The sequence below is a fragment of the Tricharina praecox genome (genome assembly GCF_024521635.1).
Source record: "Tricharina praecox strain CBS 144465 chromosome Unknown BZA05scaffold_3, whole genome shotgun sequence".
Classification (NCBI taxonomy): Eukaryota; Fungi; Ascomycota; class Pezizomycetes; order Pezizales; family Pyronemataceae; genus Tricharina; species Tricharina praecox.
The window spans coordinates 944,083-957,397 of record NW_026250405.1 but is presented as its reverse complement, the minus strand read 5'-3'; the positions used below and the strand labels follow the sequence as shown (position 1 = coordinate 957,397).

General features: G+C 55.6%; 2 protein-coding genes across 2 annotated transcripts; one reads left to right on the top strand and one right to left on the bottom strand.

Moving 5' to 3' along the window:
* Window positions 1–3,006: 3,006 nt before the first annotated feature.
* Window positions 3,007–3,719, bottom strand: BZA05DRAFT_164727 (uncharacterized protein). Its single transcript, XM_051479123.1, has one exon. It carries the CDS (start codon window positions 3,625–3,627, stop codon window positions 3,217–3,219), a length of 411 nt encoding a protein of 136 aa, XP_051343003.1. The 5' UTR covers window positions 3,628–3,719; the 3' UTR covers window positions 3,007–3,216.
* A 3,675-nt stretch (window positions 3,720–7,394) lies between these two features.
* Window positions 7,395–9,316, top strand: BZA05DRAFT_433700 (uncharacterized protein; the record flags this gene model as incomplete). Its single annotated transcript, XM_051486275.1, has 7 exons — window positions 7,395–7,714; window positions 7,755–7,915; window positions 8,069–8,085; window positions 8,154–8,371; window positions 8,628–8,870; window positions 9,115–9,164; window positions 9,283–9,316. The coding sequence occupies exons 1-7, from the start codon at window positions 7,676–7,678 to the stop codon at window positions 9,314–9,316; spliced, it is 762 nt and encodes a 253-aa protein (XP_051343002.1). The 5' UTR covers window positions 7,395–7,675.
* Between the last annotated feature and the right edge of the window lie 3,999 nt (window positions 9,317–13,315).

The window sequence follows — 13,315 nt, the reverse complement described above, 5'->3', positions numbered from 1 at the left end:
TTCCTATTCCTATTCCTATTCCCATTCCTATTCCCATTCCTGAATCCTGACTGGACCCTGAAGGCTGATCACCCGGGGTTACATACGGGGTTAACTACGGGGTATGTAAGGATTCCCCGAGCTCTCCCTCGCCCCAGTGTGGTGGTGGCGATACTCTACGCGGTAATCCCTGCCGCACCCTGCCCCGCCCCACCCCAGTGCCCCCGCATACTCAGCATACATACATAGCATACTCTACGCGCTCGTGACCCGTCCAATGACATCGCCAGATACGATCATACATACATGCAAATCTCACCGTTGGAATCTGTGTCTGTATCTGTATCGTATGTAGAGTATCTGTGGGGGGCGCGGCGGGGGCAGGAGGCACAGTAAGTACTCCAGAGTATGTATAGGCAGCTGCAGTTGGGGTTTGGGGACCGCTTACGGTAGGTAAGCGGACGCGCGGGTTCATCTGCGAGTCTGCAAATCTGCGGCCGACGGAACGCGGAGGACGGAGAACGTAGAACGGTCTGACTCGGGCTGACTCGGGCTGACTCGGGCTGACTCGGGCTGGCTCGGGGTGCCGAAGAAGGAGGGGAGGAAGGAGTGGACAAAGTGCTGAGCGGGGAAGGTTGACGTATCAACCCACAAGATCCGACAGCAGATCCGGCAGCAGATCCGACAGCAGATCCGGCAGCTCTACGGCCTCGAGTCTCGGGGGCGATCTTCCAAGGCAACGTCGGCGAAACTTGACGTCGAGATACATATACTACCTACATACATGCGGTAGCCGCCTACCTGCTTACCTACTACGGTAGTAGGTACGGTCACCGCCATGCTCATCTCGTTGATCCCCCGCCTCCCCGCCTTCCGGGAAGCCAAAGCTAAACATCACGACAACTCGAGCAAAGTTTATCTTACCTACCTACATACACTGACGGCGACGGGACGGGGATGGGGACGGGGACGACTTCCGGTCCGGTCTAGTTTGCGAGCTGACGGGCTGACGAATGCTTTTTCTCCAACGACCACCACGACGGCGATTGATGAGGACGACGATGATGATGGTGGTGGAGATGAGGAGGAGAGCTGCTGGTGCTAAACTTTTACGTCCGCCATGCTTCACCGCAGGAGAACTACACCCACATACCTATACATCATGCCTATACATCAAGCCCACTGCGCATGCCAGATAGGTACTATACAGCACCCGATTAGTGCCCGAACTCGACACAGAAAGTCTCCCAGACTTCCAGACTTCCAGACCTCCGTCTGGAACTTGGCATTGGTATTTGCATCCCCATCTCCCCGTCTTCGCCTTCATTTGCCGACAGATAGATACCGCACATATGTAGACGAAGTTTCACTGCCTCGTTTCGTTCCGCACATGACTCTTCTCTTCTCTCGCCATACCCATAGGCCACCTATCCGTGGGAACACAAGACGATAGACATCATACGGTATCTCCACATTTCTTTTCGTGAAAACTCTTCTCTTCTCATCTCACCCACCCGCGCGGACGCGGACGCGGACGCAGACCAGCCGGGACTCGGGAAGATAGGTGTGTACCACCTACCTACATATCTACACAGTTATCTCATCGCTCCACGCGCGCCTGCTTGGCGTGGGGATAACTGGGGATACCTGGGGATAGTTGGGGATAGATATCTAGACACTCTAAATCTTATCCATTCATCCAGCCAGTAAGTCAGCCAGTTAGCCAGCCAGCCAGCTATATCCAAGAAGCATCAGCATCAGCATCAGCATCAGCAGAAAAGGGAGGAAAAAAGTCTTTGTTGGTTCCACACTGTCCACACTGAGGCCCGCCACCCAACCCAACCCAACCCAACCCAACCCAACCCAGCTCGCATGGTTTTTTCTTCTTCTCGAGCGCACCTGGGCACCTGGGCACTGGGCACTGGGCAAGGGCCGGGATATCTGGGGACGGAGATTTTAGCTTTTTGTGGGGTGCTTGTGCTTGGACTGCTTGTGCTCACTGCTTGGGGGCGGCGCCGCGGCGTGAGCAATATGTACTATAGCATATGATAGATACATCCAGACGGTCCATACATACTCTACATACCTATCCCGGCCTCTCGACTCTCGACTCTCGACTCACCAGCTTTGTCCGGCGAAGGGAAGGTGAAAGGCAAACGAACGAAAAGCAAATAAAGTGATAAAAAGGAAAGAAAGCAAAAAGGTGAGAGGGAGCCGCATGATATGATACGCTGGATGAAAAACGGAGTGTTTATAGTAGGTATGGTAGCGCGAGGACCAATCGGAGACTTTCCACCGTCACGAACACGGCCGCGGTCGCCGCAACACCATCTCTCCGAGTTGGTTAACGAGTCGGTCCCGACTCTATCGTTCCTAGAGGCTGGTACGAGCCGTGGGTGTTGCAGCGTTTTGCAGCGTTTTGCTTTTTCGTTTCTCGAACTTCTTTCTTTTCTCTACATACGTTTCCTTCCTTCCTTCTTTCTTTCTTTCTTTCTTGCTGCCACTTTCTGCCCTCTCGCCTCGCCGGTGTCGTGGACTCGCCGGTGTCGTGGGGGGGATATAGCTCGTACGGTATAGGCAGACAGGCAAGCAAGCAGACAGACAGGCAGGTAGGCAGGATATGTAACGACAGCGCATTATGCTCATTACCCTCACTACCCTCACCATTCCCATAACGCTCACCATGCTCATAACGCTCATGCTCGGGATCGAGGCGCCTGGAGGCTGGCTGGCGGGCATGCGGAGCGGGCCAGCAGCGACCTGCTCCCGTACCTCCTCCCCTCCCCACCTACCACCAGACATACCATACCATACCATACCCTAGAGCACCTATGCCGTCTTATGGAGTCTTATGTAACGCATCGCCGCTATTGCGCATACATACATAGAAATTGCGGGGCACATACCTGGAGTACATACCTGGAGTACATACATGCCTGGAGTACCTAGAGTACGCAGGCGGCAGGATGTACATATGATACAAGATGCACGTGCAGTGCAGCACGCTGACCTGAACTGGCCTGCACTGGTCTGAACTGGTCTGCACTGGTCTGAACTGGTCTGAACTCTGAAGGACAGCGCGTCCGCCGAAACGCTCTGGGAGTCGGGGGGTGGAAAAAGCAACGTACCTTCACGGGCACGAGGGAGTGCACGAGGGAGATATATTCTCGCCCCCTCGGCCTGGGGGCGAGGAAGAAGGAACGTCAAGGAAGAAGGAATTCGAGATGCGGATGGGTACTACACTATTGTGTACTTGTGTGCATGGTGGTTCTGGAACTCGCGGGGTAGGCTGGTCCGGCGAGTGTGGTCAGTGGTCATCCGAGCGAGGGAGGAAGACGAGGATGAGAAAGAACAAGACGAAGACGAAGAGGAAGAAGAGGATGAGGATGAGGAAGAAGAAGAAGAAACGAAAGGATCCATCCCCGGAGAACAGTGTCTGTGTCTGTGTCTGTGTCTGTGTCTGTATCTTAACCCCACCCGAGGAGTACCGGTATCTAGAGTAGATTCTAGAGTCGATTCCATGGTATTCCAAGTCTCTAACCAACCAGAGTACCGCAGAGCAGAGCACCGCAGAGCACCGCAGAGCACCGCAGAGCAGAGCAGAGCAGCTATCCAGGCATCGCCTAGCGACCAACAACGACCTTCCATGTCCGTAACGTCATAGCTTCCTTTTCCTTTCGGTTTTCCTTCTTCCTCCTCCGTTTCTCATTTTTTTCCTTTCCTTTTTTCCTCTCTCGTCCGGCTTCGGGATTAGCCAGACTCCATACCGGCAGTGCTGGCACTCTACACCCAGCGAGTCGAGTTGAGTTGGTGATCACGGGACGGCTAGCCCATGCGTTCCGTAAGTAGCACAGGATGGGATCACACACATCACACACATCCCGGACATCAAAATTCAAATCCTTCTGCCTTCTGCCTTCTGCCTTCTGCCTTCTGCCTACTATGTACGGTACATACCCAGCCAGAGTCTGGAGAGAGGGGGGGATGAAGCCCATCAAAGAACAGGCAGAAATCCCCCTCCCCCCCCCCCCCCCCATCCCCCGCCCCGCCCTGCCAGGCCCCGCGGCACCGTTTCGAAGCGCCTATGATACCATACCCATGGACCACGGGAGGGAAGGCAGTTTCAGGCTTCAGGCTTCAGACTTTCAGCAATACCGTCGTCCTCCTCGTCGTCGTCGTCGTGGAAGCCCGGAAGCCCCTCCCCCTCCCTGCGGAAACGGGGTATGTAAAGTAGAGTAGAGTAGCTTTCACCCCACCCTATCCTACCCTACCCCAGGGTTCGCACACACACCTTGGGCTTGGGCTTGGGCTTGGGCTTGGGCTTCCGCCCGTTATCGTGGCGTAGCGGGGCACGGATGGGCATGGGGGGGCATGGGGGGGGAGGAGGGGGGCATGGGGGGCTTATCTTGAAGATAATCGAGGCTCCTGCTTACTTACTGGGACCTAGTACGATAGGTGCTTACTTGTGTACTTATACTTGTATACTTGTGTGCATAGGAAGGTATGCGTTGAGAGTTGAGGTTTGAAGGTTGAGGTTTGAAGGTTGAGGTTTCAAGATTGAGGCTCGATGGGATGGTGAGGTGGCTGGTACTGCCACTGGCACTTGCACTGGTAGCTACTGGTACTGGTGGTACTTTCACTTTCACTTCCATTGCCACTGGTGCTGCCATTAGTACTGCCACTGGCACCGGCACTGGCAGTTAGCAGAGTATGTACCATAGGTAGCAGGCACCAGCTCATCCAGAACTCCCCTCAACTCATCCCGACTCCCCCCGACTCCTTCGAGTGACAGCCGCGCACGATAACTCCGACACTCCGACTCCCACTGTCCAGACTCCCACCTGGCACTCGCACGCAATTAACGTTTTTTCTACCCACACACCTGCCTACCAAGACGGAACGTGCTGCGGGGTTTACATAGCAAAGAACGTGCGCGGCCGGGAGTCTGGAGTCTGGATCTGGAGCCTGGGCGGCAGACAGACCTGGCTGCGGGCTGTGGGTAGGGCGAGAACGTGGGTGCGCACGGACCAGGGCGGGACTACTAGTATATTATACTATCGAACGCCCAGCGGACCACAGCGTTCGACGTGTGTTTCACGCTGTATGCATAGCCTGTAGAGTAGGACCGGGGCCGCAGGGCGGCGTCGACTCGTGCTCGCGATCGGGTTGACCGTTGGAGAGTTGGAGGGCATGTGCTCGGAGAATTCCGAGTGGGTGTAGTATGTACTCTACCTACCGACACATGGTACACATGGTACATAGAGTTTGTAGGGGACGGTATAGACGCGATGGTAGCTGGGTATCCCATCCGAGCAAGCACTCTAGACGCCGTGCGTACTGTACTTTCCTGTACCTACTGTACGGTACTATGGTACTCTGCTGGGTATGTAGTAGAGTACTCTACTCTACATGCGCCGCATGGTATCGGCCGGTCACTGGTCAGATCTCGATGGTCGATGGAGCACATACCGGTGGATGGTTGGCAGGCAGTCCAAGGTCTGCCGGTAAGTTGTAACTCACTCATCCACTGATCACTCACTCATTCACTCATTCACTCACTGTGGATCGCGGTCGTGTAACTGCTACCGGAGTAGAGTAGAGTAGAGTACCGGTATACCACCTCGCCTCACTCGCCTCCTCGTCCGGTGGCGGCGGCAGACAGGCAGACAGGCAGACAGGCAGACAGGCAGGCAGTCTGGCAGGCAGGCACAGAGGTGTGGGACCGTGGACGCATGAAAGGGACGTCACGGACGCTACCAAGTGTAGATATGCAGTCCGGATGCCAACTACTGCGGGACGTGACTCAGCGGTGCTTGGCTCATGTACATGTTGTAGGTATAGTACTCTATGCATGTAGATACCTCATGTATGTACCTCCTACCTACGTCCATATCCTGCATACATGATGTACTCCATCCCCACGTGCACCAGCTACTGAATCCACCGCAATATCGATCTTCTGGCGTCTCTGTCTCTGTCTCTGTCTCCATAGTAGGTACGCCGAAATCCCCTCGCGGTCGGTATAGGCCGCCAGTTATTAACTACGGGGGATACTCTCGGTATGCTATGTATATGCGGCGGCGTTGCGTGCGAAGAGTACTCTGAAGTAAGTACATCTCATCGACAACGCAACGCAACGCGGAGGTGTGTAGATTGCTCGGCAAGTACTTACACGCCTACCGGTATGGTACGGATACTTGGAAGCCCCGTGGGCATATGCAATGTATCTATGCCCATGTAAGTACTGATGTGTGATGTATGTACTTTGTGATGCGCCCTTCATGCGGGTGTATGCGATGTATGTACGGAATGTATGTGTGTATGTGGGCGGCCGGTCTGATGAACATGGGATGCCGCATGGATACCGGAAAGCTGGCGACGAGGACGGCCTACCTACCTATCAGATAGGTAAGCAAGCTGTTGTGTCCATGGCCGCCGTTGCTCGAGCACGCAGTTATCGATATCGACACCCCACGTCCTCGCAACCTTAAGCAAACCGCGAGCAAACAAACGTCCGCGACGATAAAGCTCGCCATCGCGGTCTTGGAGTAATTGTGCGAAATAATCGCCAACCGCCAACGGCCAATCGCCAAACATCGAGTGCCGAGTGACGAGCCATGAGCGCCCGCGACCACCACCACCACCCCACTCCCACTTCCACTTCCACTCCCACATCCACTGCCACGTCCACTACCATCCCGCCTCCATCGCAGTGACGCTCCCACATCCCACCTCTCACCGCTCCCCAGCCAGCAAAAGCAAAGAACCGCAAGGAAAAAAAAGCAAGGCTGAATGCATAGATAGATAAGTCCCCGGGACGCGACGCGACGTCTCTCGGAACAGACCGCTGCAGACCGCTGCACTGCACGGGGGCATGTCATCCCGGATCCCCGTCCGTCCGTCAGAGTCCGTCCGTCCCTGATGTGATGTGACGCGCATGGGGGGGGGCCGGGGGGGGGGGGGGGGGCGCTGCATATTTTTCTTTTTCTCTTCGCTTTTGCTTTTGCTTTTGCTGCCTGCGTAACTACATAACCTGTATGTGTGTATGGTACATACATAGAGTGTCTGCGGTGATGTGATGGGATACGAAACGACCGACACACTGAAGTAGAGTACTGAAGGACGCATCGCATCGCATATGTGGGTTTGGGAAGCTCTGCACCTAGGAAATATGTAGCGCATGTACCTATGATGGCGCGCGCGCATCCCTTTCCTTTCCTTCCTCCTTCCTTCCAGCTTCCTTACCTCCGTACCCGCCGCGCCCCCCGTACGGCACGGCACTCTACTATACTCTACCCACCAGCTCAGCTCAGCTCAGCTCAGCTCAAGCTCAGCTCGCTCCCACACGCCCACACCCAACCAACCAAGCAACCAAACCAAGCATCCGAGCGCCCCTCCCCTCCCCTCCCCTCCCACTCCCCAGCTCATGCACGTCGGCACATACCCCACCAGAGTAGACGAGACGAGCGGTGGGGCCTGATTATTATTATCATTCGGCAATCCGCGTCCGTGTCCTCAAGGAGGAATCTAGTGCAAAGATAAAGATAACAGGGAAGTCACAAGTGCAATATACAGTGCTCGCTCGGGTTGGATGGCAATCCTTAGCCGTCGCACGACGTCGTCTGTCTGTCTCTGATGTTCTGAACAGGCGGTTTCCAGCCGACGCTTGAAGCTCGGTGTGACGAGTTAACTGGCAATGTTTGTACTGGAATCGTGCGATGGTTGGTTGGTGATGGTAGGGTAGAGTGGATGTGGATGTGGATAGAGTATGGTAGGTATGGTACCAATGGTACTGCCCGTTTGCCACACTTGTTTGCTTTGTTTTGGATCCGCCGGAAACACCCAACCCACCCCACGGGCCACCCACGGACCACCCAGGACCACCCACGGGACCCGACGTTGGCAGGCGAGGTGAGGCCAGGCGAGGCGAGGCGAGGTACGGTAGAGTACGGCAGAGTACGGCAGAGTACGGCAGAGTACGGCAGAGTACGGCAGAGTACTGATAGTGGCCACCGCTGGATGACGATGCGGAGGAGATGAGTTCGACAAGGTGCTAACCAACCACATACCGTGCACAACGGTTTTATAGGTGGGGTGCAAAGCAGTGTATGTACCTACCATATAGAGTACCGGGGGTTTGCCCACGAATCACGACGGTACAAGACCGTGAACAGCTATAATCTGCCACGCATCATTCCGTGGCTCGGGAATCGGGTCTGCCGCGCGTACCGTACCGTACCACTCGGAGCTCGCAGCTGCAAACATCTCCATCGTCCAACGGGCGTGGCGGCGGTCTTCCAGCCAGCCAAGCGCAACATGGCGAGGAATTCGGCTCAATGACAATGAGACTGCTGTAATAACCTCCATCGCAACCTATACTCCTTCCCCAAAAGTAAGTAGAGCACGACACCTTGGCCCTTTTCCTGGGCATTCGCCCAGCCAGCCCCGCAACTCTCTCACAGTCTCCCGCAACTCTCTCACAGTCTCACTCAACGTCCGGCACTTCTTTTCCCCTCCAGAGTCCAAGCAGCAGCAGCGTCTTCGGCACATTTGCTTCGGCACATACGTTTCCCCTCCAAGCCTCCAAGCAGCACCGTGATATACAGATTCCGCCATGCGCTGCAAAAGTCGAACTCTGCGGTAGGTAGGTAGGCAACCCCCACGATGGGAACATCTTCTCGGAGAAGTGGGTGGAGGACGCACTGAGCATCGAACGCCAACACGTCGATCCTCCGATAGCAGCTCATTGGGCAACCGCTGATACTCGGGAGGGAACGGCGCACGGAAGGACTCGTCACTCGGTCAAGTCGACCAAGCGGATCGGCACTCGGTGCGGAGGAGCCGTACGCGGCCTGGATGAGGAACCTACGGTCCTACGGCGGACGGACGGGGTATGTACTGAGCTTGGTGAGGGGAGTGAGTCGGAGGTGGTCGGCGGCCTGGTACCGGTATGCATAAGGAGCTTTGAAGAGTCAGATCCGGAGATGGTAAACGGTAAATGGCAGTCGGTTCGACGCTGGCTGGCACGCCCGCTCCGACCGGGCAGCGGTAACTAAGTAGGTAGGCCGAGATGCCACACGACGAAGCCAAACACGCAAAACATGGTACATAAGAAGGATAAACAGAAGGAGCCAGCATCCAGGTGCCGAGTTCTGCGCCGCGCCCTCGCCTACATACATGATACAGTGAGTGCACAAGCGTATACCGGTAATCACATATCATACACAACCTGGGTCATGTACATACATATTTGGGCACCGCATACCGTAATTGATAATTGCGGATATATCATACAAGCCGTAGTCCTTATCCGTGGAACAAGTTACGGCAGGCATAAAGACCTCGATCCTTCTGTGAAAATCCGATCTTCATGACTCGACGACGACAACGGCCGGCAGTCAGTGGTCGCCCCCATGATCTATCCATCCACATCCACATCTCTCATGAAACCAACGACACACACGAAATCACCATCTCAGATTCTCAGCACCCCGGTGGCATGTCGGGGCTGTCTTCAGCTTTTTCCACGGAGTGCGGCTTGCTTGCTTCAGCCTTCCGGAACGGCAGCCAGCCTAGGCCTCGATTTCTCTATGATATGTATCACCACGTCGGGAATCGGGTCTTGGGACCCGGGGGCGGCACCGTAGAGTACACGGCTGTGATAGGTATTCGCCACCGACACCGACGGTCTAGAGAATCGAGACGGGCTGCTCTACCTAGAGTCTAGGCAGAGCTGGCTACTCTTTGAGCAACGATCTTTAGCAAGGAAGTGCTAGGCCGTCGCACAAACGTCTCGAGCGAGCAGTGCAGAGCAGATGTTAACAACTTGAGTCTTGACACTCGATGCAACATACCGGTACCGGTACCGGTACCAACCAGCCAAAAAGTGCAAGAGTCGGATTCTGGCCGTCGCTTCGCCACACCCCGGATGAGCAGCAAGTTGCAACCCACGACAGAACACGGGACCGGGACCCAGCGTTGGCAGGCAGGCGTTGGCAGGCGAGGCGTGGCAAGGCGAGGCGTGGATAGCCGCCGCCGATGGGCGACGACAAGGTACTCTGGGTACATAACAGGTTTACAGGTTTACAGGTAACAGTCAGGCCGGCCAAAATAGCCAGGCACTACTCGTACCCGGTTTAGAGTAGCAACCGACTCTGTGGCCACCGTCCACGAGACCGAAGTCGGTACCAACACCAACTAGCTGTCACTGTCACTGTCACTGTCACTGTAGGCAGTCCAGACCCCCAGACCCGTTACCCACGGCCATATGATATCTCTCTCTCGCTCGCTCCCAGGCCTACATACCTACCGGTACCTATCGGTTCTGCTGATTGCGCAGGCAGGTAGAATATTTGTTGTTCTCGAGGTGTCCCAGCCGGCACTGCCAGGGCTGACGAGTCGCGACAACGGATACCGGAGAATTTGTCCGGCAACTACGGTAACTACGGTACGGCATAAACGGTGTATAGATCATCCGGCCGACGTCGACGAAGAAGCAGGTCTACCGTGCTCTATATGCAATCGTCCAATAGAATACCCACCTAGGTAGATTGACGACGGTGTTGGCCAGCAGATACCTAAGTACCCACCTATGTACGTACGTAGGCCCGAGAGTGCGATGATCCGACTGGAATGGCCTCGCCAGCAGTAGTTGCTAGTAGTTTCAAGACACATGTGCGTGTCCAGCGCAGCTGCTGGTCGGCTCACGAACCAGCACTCGCATGTATCTACTCCGGCAATTCCCTTTTCCCGCAAGCACCTCGGCGTCCAGCGAGCATCTACCTACATACCCAGGCAGATTTCTAATCCTCTGCAACGTCCGCTGTCGTCCGCTGTAACTACTCCACTGTGCCTACTCCACTGTAAGTACTCTACTCCACTCTACGGTATCTCTCCAAAGCACCCTCGCAGACTTCCCAGTCGCCACGTCCACCGTCCGCAGTCTTCACAGACGTTCCGATCTTCCCAACCCTGCGCGGTACTATATACCACAGAGTACTCGAGCGTCTCGCTGATGTGGTCCTGCATGCACCGCACTGCACTGCACTGCACAGGATACCGTACATGTACCGGTATTATAAGTAGTTTAGGATGTAGGTGGGTATTAGAGGGCGCCCGCCTTAGCGCGATGCACTCTACTCTATATTCTAACTACATAATCCACTCTTGTCGGAACCGAACTCGACGGGGGACGGGGGTGGAGGAACGTTTGGTTTGCGTTCGTTTTGTTTTTTTCTTCTTTCGTTTAGCATACGAGCTGTAGAGTAGAGTACCGGGAGAGTAGAGTACGCACCGACTGGCTGGCCGAGCGGATTCGAGGTTTGCCGATAGGATAGGAACCTACGCGGGGGAGGGGTGTGGATCGGTGGTTTGATTGGCCGCGCGCTTCCAGGAAAGAAGAAACAGTGCTTTGGGTTTTGGTTTTGGTTTGGGGGGGGGGGAGGGGGGGGGGGGGGTCATCGCGCAATCGCAATTGGCATTGGGCATTGGCGGTGGGTATTGGCCGTGAGCATTGGGCATTGGGTGGAGGCAGAACGCAGGCTTCTATTCGTCGCCGCCGCCACCGTGAGAGAGACTGATTGGCTGGCTGGCTGGCTAGATGGCTGGATGGCTGGCAATCGGATGGATGGACGGAATAAGCACCGCGAACCGGAGTGGAGGAAACAGCATCTTCCAGCAGCCAGCCAGCAGCCAGCTTCGTTTACCCACAAGCAAGCAAGCAACGCTTTCGCCGAAACACAGGGTGGGGTGGGGAGGGATTCGATGCCCCGCAGGCTGCATGTATGTAGGTTCTCGCCAGTGCTTGCCAGTACGTGCCTCCGTGGGGTGGGGTGCGAGCCTATGGCCGCTCTTCTGGCAGATGAATCGCTTCGTTGTAACTACGGTATGATACGGTACTCATTGCCACGGCCCACGGGGAACGCAGGAGCTTGCTGCTTCCCAGACCCCGGGAAGTCTTGTTCGCCTCTACTACCTATCAATCCGCCGTCACGTTGGCCGTTGACCATTGGCTGTTGGCCGGGGCAGTAGAGCGATACCAGGTAGGTACACGTCTCCTACAATGACACATGGACACCAGAGGGCCGGATGTATGTATGTATGTAAGCTCAGTATTTGTGCATACCCAAGTACCGTAGGTGTTCATCTTCTCGGTACATACGCGCTCGTTCTCTTGAGTCTTGAGTCTTTTACGGCCGGCCGGCCGGTAACATCCACACAACTGACAAAACATGCACACCCACCATCCAGGCACCACACAGCACCCCACAGCACAGGACAACACAGGACAACAGTCGAGATCCAGATTCCACCCCCCCACCTGCCCACCCAGATAAACAAATACCTCACCCTCACCCTCACCTCACCTCACCTCACCGTAGGCATAGTAATTCCCAAACATCGGAGCACCCCCTTCCCATTCCCTCCACCCAAAACACAATCATAACTCCCTCATTCCCGGGTTACTAGTATCCCACAACCAGCAACCTTTCACACAGCCCCCAACCACTCCCCCCAACCCCCCCAGACGTATTCGCAATCGAAAGAGGAGGTGGTTGCATAATCTGTCGATCTCCCGCACCACTATTACCACCACCACTATTACCACCACCACTATTACCACCACCACTACGACCACCACCACCACCACCACCACCACCACCACCACCACCACCACCACCACCATCGCTGCCGGGCTCTCCCCGATCATTGATATTTGATTACTCGAGCTGGCCGGCCGGCCGGATTCGTGGAAGTTAGTGGAACGTCCCACGACGGGGTCGGTGGGTAGGTGGGATGAGCAGATATCCGCACGGGACGGAACGCCGGTGCGGGACCGGATGGGACTGGACGGAACGGGTGACCATGCCATTCGCAGCCACTTACTGGAGAACGCGCCGCAATCGAACCGAGAGGGCTCCGGTATCCATGCCGACCGGTAGATACCGGTAGGTAGGTAGATATCCGAGCGTGGGATTCGAAGATGCTGTAGCTTCTCGGATGGAAAAGTGCTTCGTACTTCGTCCTCCATCACCACTCCAACGCTCGCAACGGGACGGCGCGGAAACTCCTCCTGCTACTGTAGTTGCCCGTGGGAAACACTAGGCTCATGGCGTTCTGGTGATGCCATCGTAAGTTCGTAACTTGTAAGCAGCAGTGAGCCCGGCGTGGAGCGAGTGACGAGTCGTGCCTCCGTCACTGATAGGCCAGGCAGTACTATTTACTCCCGGTATGATAGGTATGATGAGTATGTAGCACGTCCGTCCCATCTCCACGGACAGTCTCCGCTAACCATCTAAAAGACTATTCGCTCAGTAGCCGCAGCCCGAAGGGTACC